Source organism: Rhinolophus sinicus, linkage group LG14 (genome assembly GCF_036562045.2).
Source record: "Rhinolophus sinicus isolate RSC01 linkage group LG14, ASM3656204v1, whole genome shotgun sequence".
Classification (NCBI taxonomy): domain Eukaryota; kingdom Metazoa; phylum Chordata; class Mammalia; order Chiroptera; family Rhinolophidae; genus Rhinolophus; species Rhinolophus sinicus.
The window spans coordinates 28,355,456-28,373,331 of NC_133763.1; the positions used below are offsets into that span (position 1 = coordinate 28,355,456).

General features: G+C 35.4%; 1 protein-coding gene and 1 pseudogene across 3 annotated transcripts in view; both read left to right on the top strand.

Annotated features, from left to right (window-relative positions):
* PRKDC (protein kinase, DNA-activated, catalytic subunit) overlaps positions 1 to 17,876 on the top strand; it is a 270,539-nt gene that overhangs the window by 186,072 nt on the left and 66,591 nt on the right. For all 3 annotated transcript variants that reach the window (XM_074318994.1, XM_074318995.1, XM_074318996.1), the window contains exons 61-68: positions 493 to 624; positions 4,201 to 4,380; positions 9,217 to 9,422; positions 11,607 to 11,745; positions 12,602 to 12,790; positions 13,596 to 13,820; positions 14,477 to 14,585; positions 16,170 to 16,281. In XM_074318994.1, the coding sequence (XP_074175095.1) occupies positions 493 to 624; positions 4,201 to 4,380; positions 9,217 to 9,422; positions 11,607 to 11,745; positions 12,602 to 12,790; positions 13,596 to 13,820; positions 14,477 to 14,585; positions 16,170 to 16,281 (1,292 nt within the window). The remainder of the gene's footprint in view (positions 1 to 492; positions 625 to 4,200; positions 4,381 to 9,216; positions 9,423 to 11,606; positions 11,746 to 12,601; positions 12,791 to 13,595; positions 13,821 to 14,476; positions 14,586 to 16,169; positions 16,282 to 17,876) is intronic.
* On the top strand, positions 6,664 to 7,667 carry LOC109437516 (mortality factor 4-like protein 1; annotated as a pseudogene).

Genomic DNA, 17,876 nt, shown 5'->3' on the forward strand with positions numbered 1-17,876 from the left:
TGAGCAGGTACCCATGGCCTTGCATGGGGGAGAGTCATGGGTTGGGTGCTGATTAAGGAGCAGGTAGAAGGCCCAGACTGGCCTGAGTAGATGAGCAAAGGCCTGGAGGACCGGGACGTTGAAGGGCTGTAGTGATCACGCTGGGCCTTATAGCCAAAGTTTATTCTAAGGGTAATTACAAGGAAATGTAGCTCTCAGATTTATGGCTTTAAAAAGTTTTAATCAAGTTCTCTTAATTTTACAGATACACAGATTACTTTGTAATAAATGTTTAAATAATCTTTTCAGTGCTCATCTGCCATAGTGATTATTCTTTTGGATTTATCATTTACCATAGACTGGTGAAGCATAGTGACTAAACCATTTTGGATAAAAATTGTCATTGATTCATCTTTATGTTAAAAATGGGTACTGACAGTTTCATAACTCATGTACTGCTGATTTTCTTAAGTAAGAATTTAAATCTTCCTTCTTTGGTTCTAATAATTATAGGAGATCAAGAGTGAGTTAAAAATGAAGCACGATGCCCAAGTCATTTTGTACAGAAGTTACCGTCAAGGAGACCTTCCCGACATTCAGATTAAATACAGCAATCTGATCACCCCCTTGCAAGCTGTGGCCCAGGTAGGTCCTTGAACACTGCATTTTCTATTGACAATGATAAAAACTGTTTTAACGGGTTTTAAATGTTTTAACAGGGGTCTACTATGTGCAAGGAAAAGTGCACATAGTTGAGGCTATACTATATCATAAATGAGGTGTTGTTTTGTCCTGAAACAATGGACTTGGTTAAAAGATCTAATACTCAGAGCCACAGTGTTTTCATCTATAAAGTCAGAGAGTGAAATCTGTTTTTCTTACCAATGTTAGAATAAAAGAATGTGTAAAACAATCATTGTAAACTTGAAGGTACTAAGCCAGTTAAATCATTGCTTATATAAAATCCTTTTGGGAAAGCATGGAATCAGATTATCAGTTTATCAGCGGGATCACTATACTTCTCTATTAATTCTCTTAATAGCAGAAGATTGGAAATATCTTTCTGTCATTAGTATGTAAAAGTATTGAGAGTGAATGAAGTTTTCTAGCTGAATTCTTTGTCAAACACAGGATACTTATCCCCCAAAAGCCTGATTGAGATTCCTTTGACTTTATTGAAATAGTTTTTTAAATTAAAGAGTATTGTAATATGTAGTACATAGCATTATGCTAGGTACTGAAATACAATGCCTTATATTTTATTGTACTTAAGTTTTCAATACTTACATTGATTGTGATGATAGGTTATATCTTCATAGCCCTTTCTGTTTTTTAACCTTTTTGTTGAATATAAATAATTATAGATTGACAGGAATAAAGAATTATAGAAAAATAGTACAGTGTCCCATGTACCCTTCATCTAGCTTTCCCCAATAGTGATATCTTTAACAATTGTAGTACATTATTAAGGCCTATAATAATTGGTACAACAGTATTAACTAGACTGCAGATGTTGATTTTCTGCTGCATTTGTGTGTGTGTGCGTGTGTGTGTATGTGTGTGTGTGTGTGTGATTTTCATGCAGTTTTATTCAATGTATAGTTTCACGGAACTACCATCACAGTACAGCCCTTGGTTATTATGGAGTGCTTTCACATTCTCTTATTGGAATCTCCCAATAATTTTGTGACATTAATGCAGTTATGAGACACATTTACAGATGAAGAATTGAAAGATAGCAAAGAATGGATAATATGGCCACAGCCATATGTCTCACCGGTTGTGGAGCAAGGATAATGCCCTCTGTGTTTTGATGCCTGGTCCAGTGCTTTTTCTGTTTCCACTATTTCCCAGTTTTTATGATGCTTTGCATACATGTGCTCACACCACTGCCTCATAAATAATAAATCTCCTAAGCGTGATTTACTTCTGTCCACACTAGAGAGAGATATGGTACATAATGATAGTAGTAGGTTAGCAAGCCTGAGACTGTTGAGAAACCCATGTCCAAGTCAGTTGATCTCATTTGTACTTGGAAAAAATAAGATGGTGAATATTGTTTTGAAAAAACATGACTACATTTTTTTCTATTCTTTAAGGAGGAATGTGTTTATTTAAATTTTTGTTAATTCTTCAAATTCCAATGCTTTATTTACTCAACAAATGTTAATATCTGGAGTAACTCCTCCTGTATGCCAGGGATTATTTTAAGCAGTGGGATGCAATTGTAAATACAACGGATGAGGCCTCCTCTGCTCTCCTGGGACTGCCATTAAGAATTAAAGAAGGGCCGGCCCGGTGGCTCAGGTGGTTAGAGCTCCGTGCTCCTAACTCCGAAGGCTTCCGGTTCGATTCCCACATGGGCCAGTGGGCTGTCACACAAGGTTGCCAGTTCAATTCCTCGAGTCCCGCAAGGGATGGTGGGCAGTGCCCCCTGCAACTAAAATTGAATACGGCACCTTGAGCTGAGCTGCCACTGAGCTCCCAGATGGCTCAGTTGGTTGGAGCGCGTCCTCTCAACCACAAGGTTGCCGGTTTCGACTCCCGCAAGTGATGGTGGGCTGTGCCCTCTGCAACTAGCAACTGGCAACTGGACCTGGAGTTGAGCTGCACCCTCCACAACTAAGACTGAAAGGACAACAACTTGAAGCTGAATGGCACCCTCCACAACTAAGATTGACAGGACAACAACTTAACTTGGAAAAAAGTCCTGGAAGTACACACTGTTCCCCAATAAAGTCCTGTTCCCGTTCCCCAATAAAAAAAAAATCTTTAAAAAAAAAAAAGAATTAAAGAAGAGCGTGTAAACTAGCCGTTACAGGATATGTCCAACAGCAGCATCTTATTGCTCTGAAGACATTATTTATCTTGATCACTGCAGTTATTGTAACAGAATGAGCATTTGGAGCTCCTTCGAAAATGAAGGAATTTGTACATAAGTCTAAAAAAATCAGGGGGTTGTAGACATGAAGACCTGTCTGCCCCATGTTAAGTGAAAAAAACAGGTTACCAAACACTAGACACCATATAACAAAGTGTGAATGTCAGTAAGAGACCAACCATGACAGTGACTATCATCATGTAGTATAATTATGGGTGATATTTAGTTTTGCTTTTTCTAATCCGTATTTTCTAAAATTTTATGTAGCAACTAGTATAACTTTTTATAAGCCAAATCCATTACTTATTAAACAAAGAACAAGTCAGATTCCACTTTTTATTCAGTTATATCTTTTTTTCAAAGTAATTTTTAAATTTTACTTATTCATGTACTCATGCCTTCATTAAAAAAATATCGATATTATATTCCAGAAATTGTTCTTAATACCGGTGTTACAGACACAAATAAAGGGCAATGTTCCTGTGGTCATGGAATGTGAGGGTTAAATCATAAAAGATCAGGTAGTGTGCTGTTAGAGATGAATACCCCAAACATGAAAAACACAAAAATGGCTACTGATGGTTTTAACAGTTTAAATTGTCATAATAATGGGACTTTGAAAATTACAACTGGTGTTTTATTGAAACTCATCACTTTTCTTTTTTCTTTTTTGTTTTTTATTTTTATTGGGGAACAGTGTGTTTTTCCAGGACCCATCAGCTCCATGTCAAGTTGTTGTTTTCAATCTAGTTATGGCGGGCACAGGTCACTGGCCCATGTGGGAATTGAAGTAGTGACCTTGTGTTATGAGCACTGTGCTTCAACCACTGAGCAAACCGGCCACCCTCATCAGTTATTAAGCTTTACAATGATGCTATTGTAAGGGTAATACCTAAAAATCTAATCTTTCTCCAAGATTTTTTCAGTTACTTCACTGAACACTTGGCATTCATTATCTTGGCTAATCCTTACCACAACCCTATGAGATGTGTTCTGTTTTTCCCATTTTAAAGATGAAGAATCTGAAGGCCCAGCCTCATTCAGGAGTTAAGATACGTGGTCACATATGTGATTAAGCCAGCTTTTGAGTTCATATCTCTGGATCCCAAATCCATGCTATCAAGCCTTTTTAACAAGACATGTCAAGCAGATGTATTTGGTTAAATTCCAAATACTCTCCTTGTTAATACTCTAACCTGTTAAAACTTTCTAAATAAGATTGAAATGTTTAGTAGATATGTTTGCAACAGTTTGGCTTTTCAATTAAAGCTCTGGTAGTTGGTATATTACAGCATTTTTACTTCAGATCCTGATTTGTCTTTGTTTTGATTGTTTTACAGAGAGACCCAATAATTGCAAAGCAGCTTTTTGGCAGCTTATTTTCTGGAATTATAAAAGAGATGGATAAATATAAGACTATGTCTGAAAAAAACAACATTGTTCAAAAGTTGCTCCAGGACTTCAATCATTTTCTTAACACCACTGTCTCTTTCTTTCCACCTTTTATCTCTTGTATCCAGGTAAAAGTCTACACATACTTCATAATATATGCATTGTTGACTTTGCCTTCCTGTGACTATATCAAAACAACTTCATTTGTTTCACAAGTTCAAACACAAGGTATTTAACAGAGTAGACACACTCTGTTTTGATCACCTTTTCCCAATGGGTAGATGTAATTTATTTATACTTTAAAAAAATCTTATATATGACAGAATAATCAGAAATCAAACTTGGTATTAAAGTGTTCTGAGTTTTAATAACCAATCCCTTCAGTGTTTTGGTTAAACCCTGCAGGTTGTTTAGTTGTATTTCCTTATGTAGTATTTCACCAAATTCTTTCCTTCCTCCTAACTGCCTTCAATAGATGTTGATTGAGCACATGCCTGACTTTGTTCTAAGTGGTGGGGACACAGTGATGAAGAGGCACAGATCTCTGCCCTCCCAAAAACATTCTAGATGACTGACAGATAATAAATACAGAATATAACATGAGGTAGTAGTAGTAGATGTCATAGAGCTTGAGTGACATAGAAGTACTAACGTAATGTAGGGTAGTAATGAAGCAGGTAAGACAGCCTTTTGGTCAGGGTGAGGTATGTGGACCATTATAGATACTGCTTAGATGGAGTGTCAGAAAAGACCTTTCTAAGACTATGGCTTGAGCAGAGCACTTAATGTAGGCATACTTTCAGTTACTACTGAAACATACTTACCGGAAGACTACCTTTTCACGTAAGAAATGTTTATTTTCTTTGCCACTCAAAATGTGGATCATTACTAAGTTCTCAGTCAAAATCTTTTCGGTTCATTTTAGTATTTTTGTAACTAGTAATCTCCCTGAAGTAATTGAAAAATTATTTTTTAAATGTTATTAGTAGCTTTAGTTTACAAACTAATTGGTTAATGATTCCCTGAGATGAAGTACTTGGCTTTTCTGTTTTATTGTTTTTGATGTAGCATGAAACTATAAATATAGTAATTTTTTTAATAGTTCTGTTTTTATTGGTTTATAATTTACAAGTAGAATTCCCTTATTGTTTTTCTCCTGGCCACACTAAAGGTAAGGTTTGAGTGACTGTATTGAATCAGCCAGTATTAAAAAGTTTCTCTCTACATTGTATTCTGAAGTGATTTTTAAAATCTCAATTCCTAGTTTTGTTTCTATATTTGTTTAAAAAAACAAGTTTTTCCATTGTTGTTTAGGAGACTCATTATCTGTCACCAACTAAATAAATAACGTCTTGTACTCACCATAGAGCTTGCTTTTGACATTGACCATGGAAAAAGCAACATGAATGCAAGTCAGTGCCTGCAATTTGCAGCATTTGCTGTTATGACTTTCTGTTTGTGGTTCATATCTGAAACAATGATTTGTTTTCTCTCTCCATGGAATCATAGTACATTTGGCATAACATTCACGTTAGTTATTTTTCTAGCAAGGATGGCTATCTCTTTGAGATGCCAACGCTGTACCAGAACTTGCCACAGTGCATTTCTTTTGTGTGACATATCCTGTATTTGACAGACTATCTTAACTACATCCTTCAAACTGGAAGAAAAATTCATTCAGCCATTTTCCCATGACACAGTCAGTGACTGGCAAACAGACGTGAATTTGATGCCCTACATTTATGCTATTCATTGCTTGTTTGAACTTTATAGAAAATTTTGAATTGTTTTACAAAAACACTTGTAGAGCGTATTCTATCTGCAAATCTCTATTTAAGAACTATGGAATATTTGAAACAAAGAGATGGCCCCTACGTTCACCTAATACAATAAGATAAAGGTTAAAATAAGAAGTATTGTTATTAATTCCAGTAGACAGTCAACATTTTCAAAATTAGGCTTCATTACTTTGTTTTGGAATTTATAAGAAGTGAAATTGGTTGGTTGGTTCAAGTTTTTTGCTTAGTAAATCATTCTTTGTAAAGTGAAATGATTACCTCAACAATGTCATACAGAATAGTCAATCTTGAAAATGGATTTACCAGATTCATTTAAATTAGGAGTACACATTTAAATACAAAGGAATGATAATCCCAATAATAGTTGTTTATTCATTAAAGCCACTTCATGAAAAAGTTCTCATGGGCAAATAGGAATAGATCTTAAGATACATGCAGTCAGAAACAACATTGTTCACCATAGTGTCTGGAATGTAGAAGGCACTCAATAAATATTTGCAGAATGAGGGGATTGATTGAAAATTAAAAATATATTAATTTTAGAGTCCATCTGGTGGGAGAATGAGGAGGCGGCAGTGAATCCCTATAAATGGCGCTGAAGCAGACCTGAAGCCCAAATTCCAGGAGGGTGAGCGAGTGCTGTGCTTTCATGGGCCTCTTCTTTATGAAGTAAAGTGTGTAAAGGTTGCCATAAGGGGCAAACAACTGAAATACTGTATACATTACAGTGGTTGGAATAAAAATTGGGATGAATGGTTTCCAAAAGCAAAGGACTCAAATATGTAGACACCAATCTGCAGAAACAGCGAGAACTTCAAAAGGCTAATCAGGAGCAATATGCAGAGGGGAAGATGAGAGGGGCTGCTCCAGGAAAGGACATCTGGTCTGCAACAGAAAAATGGTAAAGTGAAAGCGAAAAAGAACAAACACAACACACCTGGAAGTGGAGATGGTGACCGTACCAGTGAGAAACCTCAGCCACCTAGCAAGAAGAGCCTGTTGAAAATGAGGAAACATTCATGAACAGAGTTGAAGTTAAAGAAGACTGGGACTTGATTACCCAACACAAACAGCTCTTTTATCTTCCTGCCAAGAAAAATGTGGATTCCATTCTATAGGATTATGCAAATTAACAAGAAATCTCCAGGACACAGACAAGGAGTATGCTATTAATGAATTTTGGCAGGGATAAAGGAATACTTCAGTGTGACGATGAGCACCCAGCTGATCTACCAACGAGATGCCGCAGTGTGCTGGAATTCTTACAGATCACCCCAGTGCACCCATATCCCAGGTGTAGGGAGCACTACAACTGCTAAGGTTATGTGTGTGCATTGGAGCGATGTTGGCCTATGTACCTCTGGATTGGAAGAGCCTTGCTTTGTTACTGAATTATCTTCATGATTTCCTAAAATACCTGCTAAAGAATTTTGTTACTTTGTTTAGAGCCAGCGATTATGAAGTGGCCCCTCCTGAGTAAAGCTTTGTGAGGCACTTAACTTACCCTTGTTCTTGGATCTCTATAAACATGCTGTTCTTAGTCCTTCTCTTGTACAAATGCTATACTTTGAAAATGTTTTGTGTATAACAGAATTGCTGTTTGTTTTCTGTTTGATTTTAAACAGAGTAAATAAAAGTGGTCACAGCTCAAAATACATTCTATGTATATATAGACACACACAGTCTGACAATTAAGTTCACGAACTTGTTGCAACACTATTGCTAACCTCTTTCGATATCAGAGGGATTATTCATTATGATTTCGTACCAACTGGACAGTTAACCAAGTTTATTATTTGAAAGTGCTGAAAAGGCTTCGTGAAAAAATTAGACGACCTGAACTTTTTGCCAACAATTCATGACTCTTGCATCACAGCAGTGCACCAGCTCACACAGCACTGTCTGTGAGGGAGTTTTTAGCCAGTAAACAAATAACTGTATTGGAACACCCTCCCTACTCACCTGATCTGGCCCCCAATGACTTCTTTCTTTACCTGAAGATAAAGGAAATAGTGAAAGGAAGACATTTTGATGATATTCAAGACCTTTGATGATATTTAAGGGTAATATGACAACAGCACTGATGGCCATTCAAGAAAAAGAGTTCCAGAATTGCTTTGAAGGGTGGACTAGGCACTGGCGTCAGTGCATAGCTTCCCAAGGGAGCACTTCGAAGGTGACTGTAGTTATAATTCAGCATTGAGGTATGGAGCACATTTTCTAGGATGAGTTCGCGAACTTAATTGTGTGACCTCCTATGTATATTTTTAAATAGTACTTATTCTGGGCTTCCCTGTCCAAATTAGAATGGTGTTATCTCAAAATCTGACACTTAGGATCATTTGCTATGTTATTAATTAAAATAGAATTTTATTTGGATTTCTTTCCTGTACCACTGGTTCCTTCTAAGTGTCAAATGTTTTTGTTTGCTTGCTTGCTTTGGACAATATGTATTCTTCCAAGACCCCTCATGTAGAACTGAAGTTGCTTTGGTGATAACTTGGTCAGGCTTAGTATGTGGCCCATGCATGGCACAGCTGTGAGGGGGTTGGCAAGAGGCTGATGTGGATGTGGGTTGCTTGAGGAGGAATTATTCATATTCTCTATATTGATTTGGGGTTTATTCCTCATTATTTTGGTGTATGTAGGACTCTCAAACTGAGAGTTACAAAGTAAAGGTCTATGTAATAATTCCTGAAATCCTCTACTCAGTATTATCGAATAAGTTAGCCAATGGGTGGAAAGAGATGGAAAAAAAGGTGTTGAATAGAGTAACGGAAATGAGTGTACATACTTTATGGTAATGGAACATGAAATCTTTGTGTTTCAGCTGCTTTTCTCATCTGTTAAAGATCAGTATTCCTGGAAACTGCAATTGTTGTTTGAATATATAGCGTATAGATAAAGATCTTCTTATTTTGCTAATGGTTTTTGTTTGTTTTAAATTAATCCCTGAATTGGAAGTGTGAAAATAAAAGGTCATTTCCTCCTCTGAGCCAATTGAATGTTGAGGAACATTTAATAGAATTACACAGAGAAACTTTTGGTTATATCACTACTTACATTTAAACTTTCTTTTATGTGTAGTGAAATTAATTATTCACTTGTAAAGATATGGTCAGAGTACCAGAGGCTAAATAGCTACATGTGTTTATGCTTTCACAGGAAATCAGTTGCCAGCACACAGATTTGCTTAGCCTTGAGCCAGCCTCTGTCAGTGCTGGCTGCCTGGCCAGTCTGCAGCAGCCCATAGGTATCCACCTTCTTGAGGAGGCCCTGCTCCACCTGGTGCCTCAAGAACCATCTGCCAAACGAGTTCGGGGGAGACCCTGCCTCCCTCCTGATGTCCTCAGATGGATGGAACTTGCTAAGTAAGCTCTGTCATCACATACTGTTGGGAGAAAGCAGAATTTCACCAAAGTAACAGCATAATCTTGGCTTCATTTTAGCAGAAAATGAACAAATAAAGTTAATAATAACACTTACAAAATTTTTTGAAAAACCGTTCAGGTTGTGTACCACTCCATGAGTCAAGAATAGTTGCCATGATACGGAATGTCTTGTCAAGGAAAGAGATTTCTTAACACCCCTTAATTTTTTTCAATATACAGTCTTTTTGGGTTAAGGGTATTAGCCACTAAGTTTAGTTTCCTGTTAAGTGTAGCTGTAACTTACAGTTCCTACTGTTTTGTATGTTTTTGCTGGTTTGCTAAACTGAATAGAGGAGATTTATTTTCAACAGGATTCAAACTTTTAGGAACAGTTTGTCCAATTACTGTATTTATTTGGGAAAAACAAATTCTGTTTTATAGTTATGCCATTTTGCATTATATCTGCTTCTTCCCTTACCTGAGGTTTTATCATAAGAAAGCCAGTACCTGGTTCTAAGAAGCCTATTGGATTCAGTTGGATAAAGCCAGTAGCCAGTCTGAAATTTAATTCGGTTGAAATTTCATTTAACCTACTTTATAGTGCTGATTTTTAGATCATCAGATTCTAGGGGATAGAAGTAAAAGGGTCGGAAAACATTGCACTTTTCTCTGTTTTATAGTAATTTGTATCTTTCTTTCTTAATTGAGCAATATGAGTGAGTAAGGCATTGTGATAGGTGCTGAGAAGAATTAAAATATGAATTAGACATTTCTCACAGACTCACAAAACTTAGCCAACCAGAAGGAAATGTATTTACTTATATGCATGACTAACCATCATATGAAGTAGGAGCAAGATAAATTTTAGGGCAGTTCAGAGAGTGCCTCTTGGCTTTTATATCTTATTGTTTCAGATGTATGTGAACACTAAGTAACACTTTGTATACAGTATTTATTATTTTCAGGGAGTGAGAACTCTTGTGTATTTATTGGGTAAATGAAGCACACACTTTTAAGCACCTAAAATTTAAACATTGTTTTCAAACGTTAATACTTCCTCATACTTTTGTGTATATTATTTTTGCAAAATTTCAAACAGTTTTGAGAACATAATTTACCCTTTTCTTGATGTCACAGTCATTGTTTTGCCCACGTTATAAGATACATAGTCCAGGGAATTTGGGCCAGTATAGGGTGGGTGTGAGGCTGGTTTCTATTCTGAGTTCCTAAAAAATGTTTGTAGCTATCTTCTCTTGGGCTCTCAGCTGTGAGCTGTTATCCTACAACCTACTTCCCCACCTCTGCCTCTAATTTGTTTCCTCTATCTCTCAATGTATTGGGGCAATAAAAGAGCCATATGTGTTAGATTTTTATCCAAATTTGGAACAGTAGTCTCTGAGAGAGAGCTGATGTAGTTCTTTTGATATAAATACATGAGATTTCATATCTGGGAAGGGACCAAACTGCAGAAAAACCAAAGAAGCAGCAATTCTCGTCTGGCTGGTCAGGTGACTACAGGTTCAGGAAGAGATGACATTTGTGTTGAGACTTAAAAGGTATAAAAAATTTTACAACGAATAGGAACCAAATTTATTAAACACTTACTTTAGAATATTCTAAAGAGGAAAGCTGGATTGATGGGGTCAAGCAGATTTGTGTTAATGTGAAAGGATGAAAGAATGCTCTAGCAAATACTAAGGCTGTAAGAAAATTACTTGTCAATAGAATTGGGATTGTCCATAGAACAAGGATTAAAACATGGCATCAGTTAAGTACTGGATTAATTTTTACTCACTTCTGGGTTCTTGACTACCTTCCAAATTTTAGAGCTAGACAAAGATTCCAAATAGGTCACCCACAGGTATGTGCAGTGTTACTCTAATGGTACCATTAACAGGGAAGAATTTTATTTAATGACAAAATTTATACATTGTGAACCTGTCATTTCAGATTACACTTTAAATGCACCTTAGAATAATTTCTGCCTTGCTGTATGACTAAAGTAGTAAAACCTAATGGTAATTTCAAAATTGTTAAGATTCTGTATTTTTATTTAAAAAAACCATTATATCTTTTAAATAATGTGAGATATCTTGATTAAGTATTATTTCATTATAATAAATACTTTAAAAATATTGGGTGTTTGTTAATTTGGACTTTTTTTCCCTTTGGTTTGTTTTATAGACTATATAGATCAATTGGAGAATATGATGTCCTCCGCGGCATTTTTAGCAGTGAGATAGGAACAAAGCAATTCACCCAGAATGCATTATTAGAAGAAGCCAGAGGTGATTATTCTGAAGCTGCTAAGCAGTATAATGAGGTAAAATTGATCTCTAGCAAATGTCAGTTGCTTAAACACTTTTGTTCTCTGGATGGAAATACTTAGCTTTAAAATTTAGAGCTTCATAATGTTTCAGCTCTATTCCTTAGATTTTACACAAATAGCAGAGGATGGTTTCTGGTTTCATAATAACCAAAATTTGAAATAAATAATTATTGTTGTATCTCTTACTCTTTTTAAGAAAACATCATTTAATAAAAGGAAGCATTTCATAAATTACCAAGTACTGTAAAACTAAGATAATATCAGTATCTGCTTGTATTGTATAATTTCTATTTGAGTAGATTGTTTTCCTTTAACAAGTTAAAAATTTATAAAGAGGTATGCAAAAATTTGTTTGGAGAAGTTAACTATAAATTCAATTTTGTACATTTTGTGTTTTGAGTTGTCAGTAGCTATCCAAGTGTAAATGTATAGCAAGTAGTTGCAGTTCAGGTTGTAAAATTCTCTGCAATTTTCTGTAAATGTCCTATTTTCTCATTTTCATTCTAAGAACTTTTTAAGTAGTAAATAACTCATAGTATTGATTTAAATCAAATTGTGTGTCATTTAAAGTCTTCATTTTGTTAACTGGCTTTCATCGGTAAGTTTCTCAGTAGGAGAACGGGGAGGAAACTTGGTTAGGGTTTTTATATTTATTTGTTACTATAATATTCCTTTCATTTTTTCTTTTCCATTCAGTGTTAATTCTATTTTCCTTTCTCTCTCCTCTTGTCATAAACCTAAAAATGTTTGTCCTTAGTATGAATACTATACTACCTACATTATTTCAAATGTATTTCATTTGTATTCTTTCTAACTTTGTAAAATAATCTTAGGAACTTTTCTTTGCCAGGCTCTCAATAAACAAGTGTGGGTGGATGGTGCGCCTACAGAAGCCGAGAAGGGTTTTTGGGGGCTTGCATCCCTTGACTGTTACAACCAACTTGCTGAGTGGAAATCCCTGGCATACTGTTCTACAGTCAATGTTGATAGTAATAACCCTCCAGACCTAAATAAAATGTGGAGTGAACCATTTTATCAGGTGGGTAGAATTATTTTTGAGGACCCTGACATAAATATTTTAGATAGTCAGGTGTTTTCTAATTAACGAAGTTGTTTAATAAAACTTTTCAAAAATGAGGTAGTAGTTCTGAATTATTCGGATGCTTATGCAACCTGACTCCTCACAAACTCCATAGTTTTGTTAAATCTCTTACCACTTTTATCTAACCCTTTCAAAATAAATGGCATGCAGGACAGCTTCCCCACTCACAGGGTCACCCAAATTTCTGAACAAGGCTGCTCTCCTTGTCCCTCTAATATTGCTGTGCTTAAAGATTCCTTACTTTGTAACATCCAGTTGTCTTTCAGCTAAAAGTACATAGTTCCTATTTTCTGTATAACATGTTTCTATATGTTTTGTGGTTACAAAATGAGCAATTTCAGGTGAACATGTTTAAAAATCATAGTTTTAAGTTTGGAGTATCAAACATAATCACTTTGTCTCTAAGTCCTTATCTATAAAATTATACCAAAGAGTATTACACCGTGTTTCCCCGAAAATAAGACCCAGCTGGACCATCAGCTCTAATGTGTCTTTTGGAGCAAAAATTAATATAAGACCTGGTCTTATTTTAATATAAAACCGGGTATTGTATAATATGATACGATATGATATAATATGGTATAATATATTACCGGATCTTATATTAATTTTTGCTCCAAAAGACGCATTAGAGCTTATGGTCCAGCTACATCTTATTTTCGGGAAACACGGTAGTAATAAAGTAATTAGGCATAGTAAAACTGGCTTTCTGAAGTTACAAGTCGATTCTCATGTTCCTTAGGAGACCTATCTACCTTACATGATCCGCAGCAAGCTGAAGTTACTGCTTCAAGGAGAGGATGACCAGTCCCTTCTGACATTTATTGATGAGGCGGTGAACAAGGAGCTCCAGAAGGCTATTATAGAGCTTCATTACAGTCAGGAATTGAGCCTTCTTTACATCTTACAAAATGATGTTGAGAGAGCCAAATATTATATCGAAAATTGCATTCAGATTTTTATACAGGTAATACAGATATAGCAATCTGAAATGTACCATTTCTGTGATATTTTTAGAGTCAGTAAACTCTTGAGTAAAAAAGTCAACAGGAAAAAGTTTTATTTCTTATTTGATACCACCCATTTCCTTCATTCTGTTTTCCAGTGTCTTCTGATATCTCTCTTTACTGTTTTTTATCTTAATGCTTTTTTTTTTCACGTCAATGTGTTGTTGTACAGAATATATTAACATTTATTATTGGCATATGTTGATCATAGATGCATACTCATTTATTGTCCTTCATTATTTTTAAACTTTTCGGAAGTTGGTTAGTACACTCAAAAGAATGTTTATAGAGCAAAGAATTGACTTCTATACTTTGCAATTTACATTGTAAGATGTTGTGATTTTTTTTAAAGTGTTGGCAAATAGAGGCAATGATAGCCCATTTGTATTGATTTTATTGATTTTGATGAACTAAAATGCACTTGAAAACCTAAATTAGTTAAAAAATATAAACCATTTATTAATTGTTTCTATGACCTACTTATTAACCACTCTGAGCCACATTGTGTAACTGATGTGTTTGTATGGTGGTGGTTGTATTTCACCTTTTAGAAAACTGTATTAAAATTTAAAGTAGTAAGTTGATTTATAAACAATGCTAAATACCTTTTTTCTAGAACTATTCTAGTATTGATGTGCTTTTACACAGAAGTAGACTCACCAAATTGCAGTCTGTACAAACTTTAATAGAAATTCAGGAGTTCATCAGCTTTATAAGTAAACAAGGTAACTTTTTTAATCTACCATTTTTTATATATATTTATAGAAGAGTTTTAGCATCTTTTTTTGCTTAGTGAAAGTATATGTTTCTTAATGTATGGGTTAGAAACTGCCTTTAGTTCTGCCTTGAGTATTCTACAAATACATCTTTTGAGATTATTGGAATAAATGTAAATGGTCGAGTACTATTCTAGGCATTGGGGTTGGAAAGCCAAATAAGACATATTGCCCAGCTTGAAGAAGCTTTAAAAATAGTGGACTAATTCCAACACAATATGATACTTGCTTAAATAGAAGCATGCACAGGATCCCACGTGAAACACATGATAGAACCTGCCCTGGACAGAGGGGTACACAAGGCTCCTGGAGGAGGGGCCTGAGTTGATTGTGTACTAGGGAAAGGGGCTTGCAGAGTGCCTGCCTGACAGAAAGCTGCAGCATCCCCTGAGGTGTCAAAAGTTCTATGACTGGCTGCCAGGTGTCCTGGCCTGAGGGGTGGTGAGGCTGCAGGCGGTAGTGCTTAGATTATGAAAGTCTTTCTGCAACCAAGGAGTGGATTTTATCCTGTGCTTATAAGGAGCCACCCAAAGTCAGAGGGAGAACACATCTTTGTAACAGTAACAAATCGTAGTTGTAAATCTGAATTTTAATTTTTGTCCCAAATAATTAACACACAATATGAAAGACACTTTTCAGAGTGCTAATGAAAGTTGGTTTTCATATCTAATTGTTCTCCATTTTAAATTTGGTGAATTATTTTTCAAGTACACATTATGTTAATGACCTATCATTCATTAAATGCTTTCTACCTTCCAGGAGCTCTTTTTTCTATACTACCTAGTTTTTATAACAGCCTTATGAGATGTAGATTCTTTCTCCTCATTTTATAGAGGCTTGGAGAATAAATAATTTTCCCACACTACTAAGTGAAAGATCCAGATTTTGCACCTAGAACTGTGATTTAAGCTTCTGTTCTTAACCACTGCTTTCCACCAGCAGAAAGAGAAAACTATAGCTTTAAACATTAGCAATGTGAAATTTAAATTTCATGAGAATTATTATTATAAAATCCTTGTGGTCAGATAGTTTTGGATATTATGATGATAATAATGGTGATGTAACCTAGTGCATACACCAGGGCCTGGGGCAGTATTCCATAATTAAATACAATGAATGTATCTCTAGCTTAAGTGGTGAATATTCATATGAATTGCACAAACTGAGACTTTGCCCTGGGCCGACTCAGGTCAGATTTTGCCAAGAAAATTGGCTGCAATCCCATGAAACCCTTTTCAGTTTTCAGTGCTTTTTTGATTTTGGAATTGTACATACATAAAGTGAATATTTACTAAACGTAAAAATTATATGTTTATTTTCCCATATTTATATCCTTAAGAAACTGAGTTTTAATGTCAGAATGTATGTATTACATTTAATATGGTAGCTTTGTGTGCCTGTTGTGAAAGAACAGAGGAAGTTTTTTAATTTTACAAGAAATTTGAATTAAATTTCTGTTTACTAATGACAGCCCTACTAAGTTGGGCTTGTCATTGAGTTGTGCATATAGTCAGCCTCTAATATTATTTTTAGGTAATTTATCTTCTGAAGTTCTCCTTAAGCGACTTCTGAAAACCTGGACAAACAGATATCCGGATGCTAAAATGGACCCAATGAACATCTGGGATGACATCATCACAAATCGGTAAGATGTGATCCTTTTGAGTTGAATATGGATTAATTTCTGAAATTGCCAGAATGATTTTTCTCTCAAACTGTGGTTTAGAAAAATGTGGCGTTTAAGTCTGGTTTAGCTCTCTCTCATCTTGCCAATTTCTGAGTTAAGTTGTTCTAACAATACTCTCCATGTTAACAGTGTGTCCTTTGTCCCCACTTGGCCCCCCCTTGTCTCCTGTGTAGCTTTTACCCAGATTCACTGTTTTAACATATTGCCACATTAGCTTTTTGATTCTCTCTCCACATATACATATTTATTTTCTGAATTATTTGAGGATACATTGCATACATATGTCATCTCCTCACCTCTTAATTTATCAATGTACAGTACAGTAATAACTTCACTGTTTTCATTTTTAATCTACAGTCCCAATTTCAGTTTTGTCAGTTGTCCCGTTAATGTCCTTTAAAGTGTTTTCTCCCCTTCTAAGACAGGATCCAGTCCAGAATTATACACTGCATTTAGTTGATACGTCTTTTTAGTCTCCTTTAATTTGGAACAGTTCCTCATCCATCTTGCATGATGTTGACACTTCTGAGGATGGTTCCTCAGTTTGGATTTGTCTATGTATCCTCACTATTAGATTCAGATAATACATCCCTAGCCAGAATACTACTTAAGTGAAATATTCTTCTCAGGATATCACATCCTGAAGCACAATGTCCATCTTCCTTTTACTGGTGACAGTAATTTTGATTGCCTAGGTAAAATACTGTCTGGTCTCTCCAGTGGAAATTCCTGTTTTTTTCCTTTGCAACTAATAAACAGTGTGGGAGATGCTTTGAGACATGCATGTATATCTTGCTTGTCATAAGACTTAGCTCTCTGTATTTTCATATCTGTGGATGAGTCTTTGCTCAAACCAGTGTTGACAATGATGGTTGCAAGATGATGAATTTCCCACTTGTTCCATGTTTATCAGTCTAATAAGGAAGAGCCCTTCCTACTCCCCCATCTATTTATTTATTCACTTATTTCAATTTTAATTAATAATATAGAATCATGGATTCCAATGTTATTTAATGGAATGTAATCCATTACTGTCCTAATTTATTTCATGTTCAAATTGTCTCAGATTTGGTTAACAGGGTCCCCTTCGAACTGATAATTCCAGACTCATCTTGTAAAATTATTCGCATATGTTTTCTTCTAGAAATGTTTTAGTTCTTAACATTTAGGTCTATGATCCAGTGGAAGATAATTTTTGTAGATGGTGTAAGGTAGATAGATACTAGTTGTTTAGTTCCATTTATTCAAAAGCCTTTTCATAATGAAATTGCCTTGGCACCTTTTTTGAAAATCAATGACAGTTTGTGTGTAGGGTCTGTTTTTGAATAGTCTGGTCTGTTCCTTCATTTATACCGTGCTTCCCTGAACATAAGACCTAACCGGACCACCAACTCTAATGCGTCTTTTGGAGCAAAAATTAATATAAGACCTGGTCTTATTTTACTATAATATAAGAACCAATCTTATATAATATAATATAATACCCCATCTTATGTAATACAAGATGGGTATTATATTAATTTTTGCTCCAAAAGACGCATTACAGCTGATGG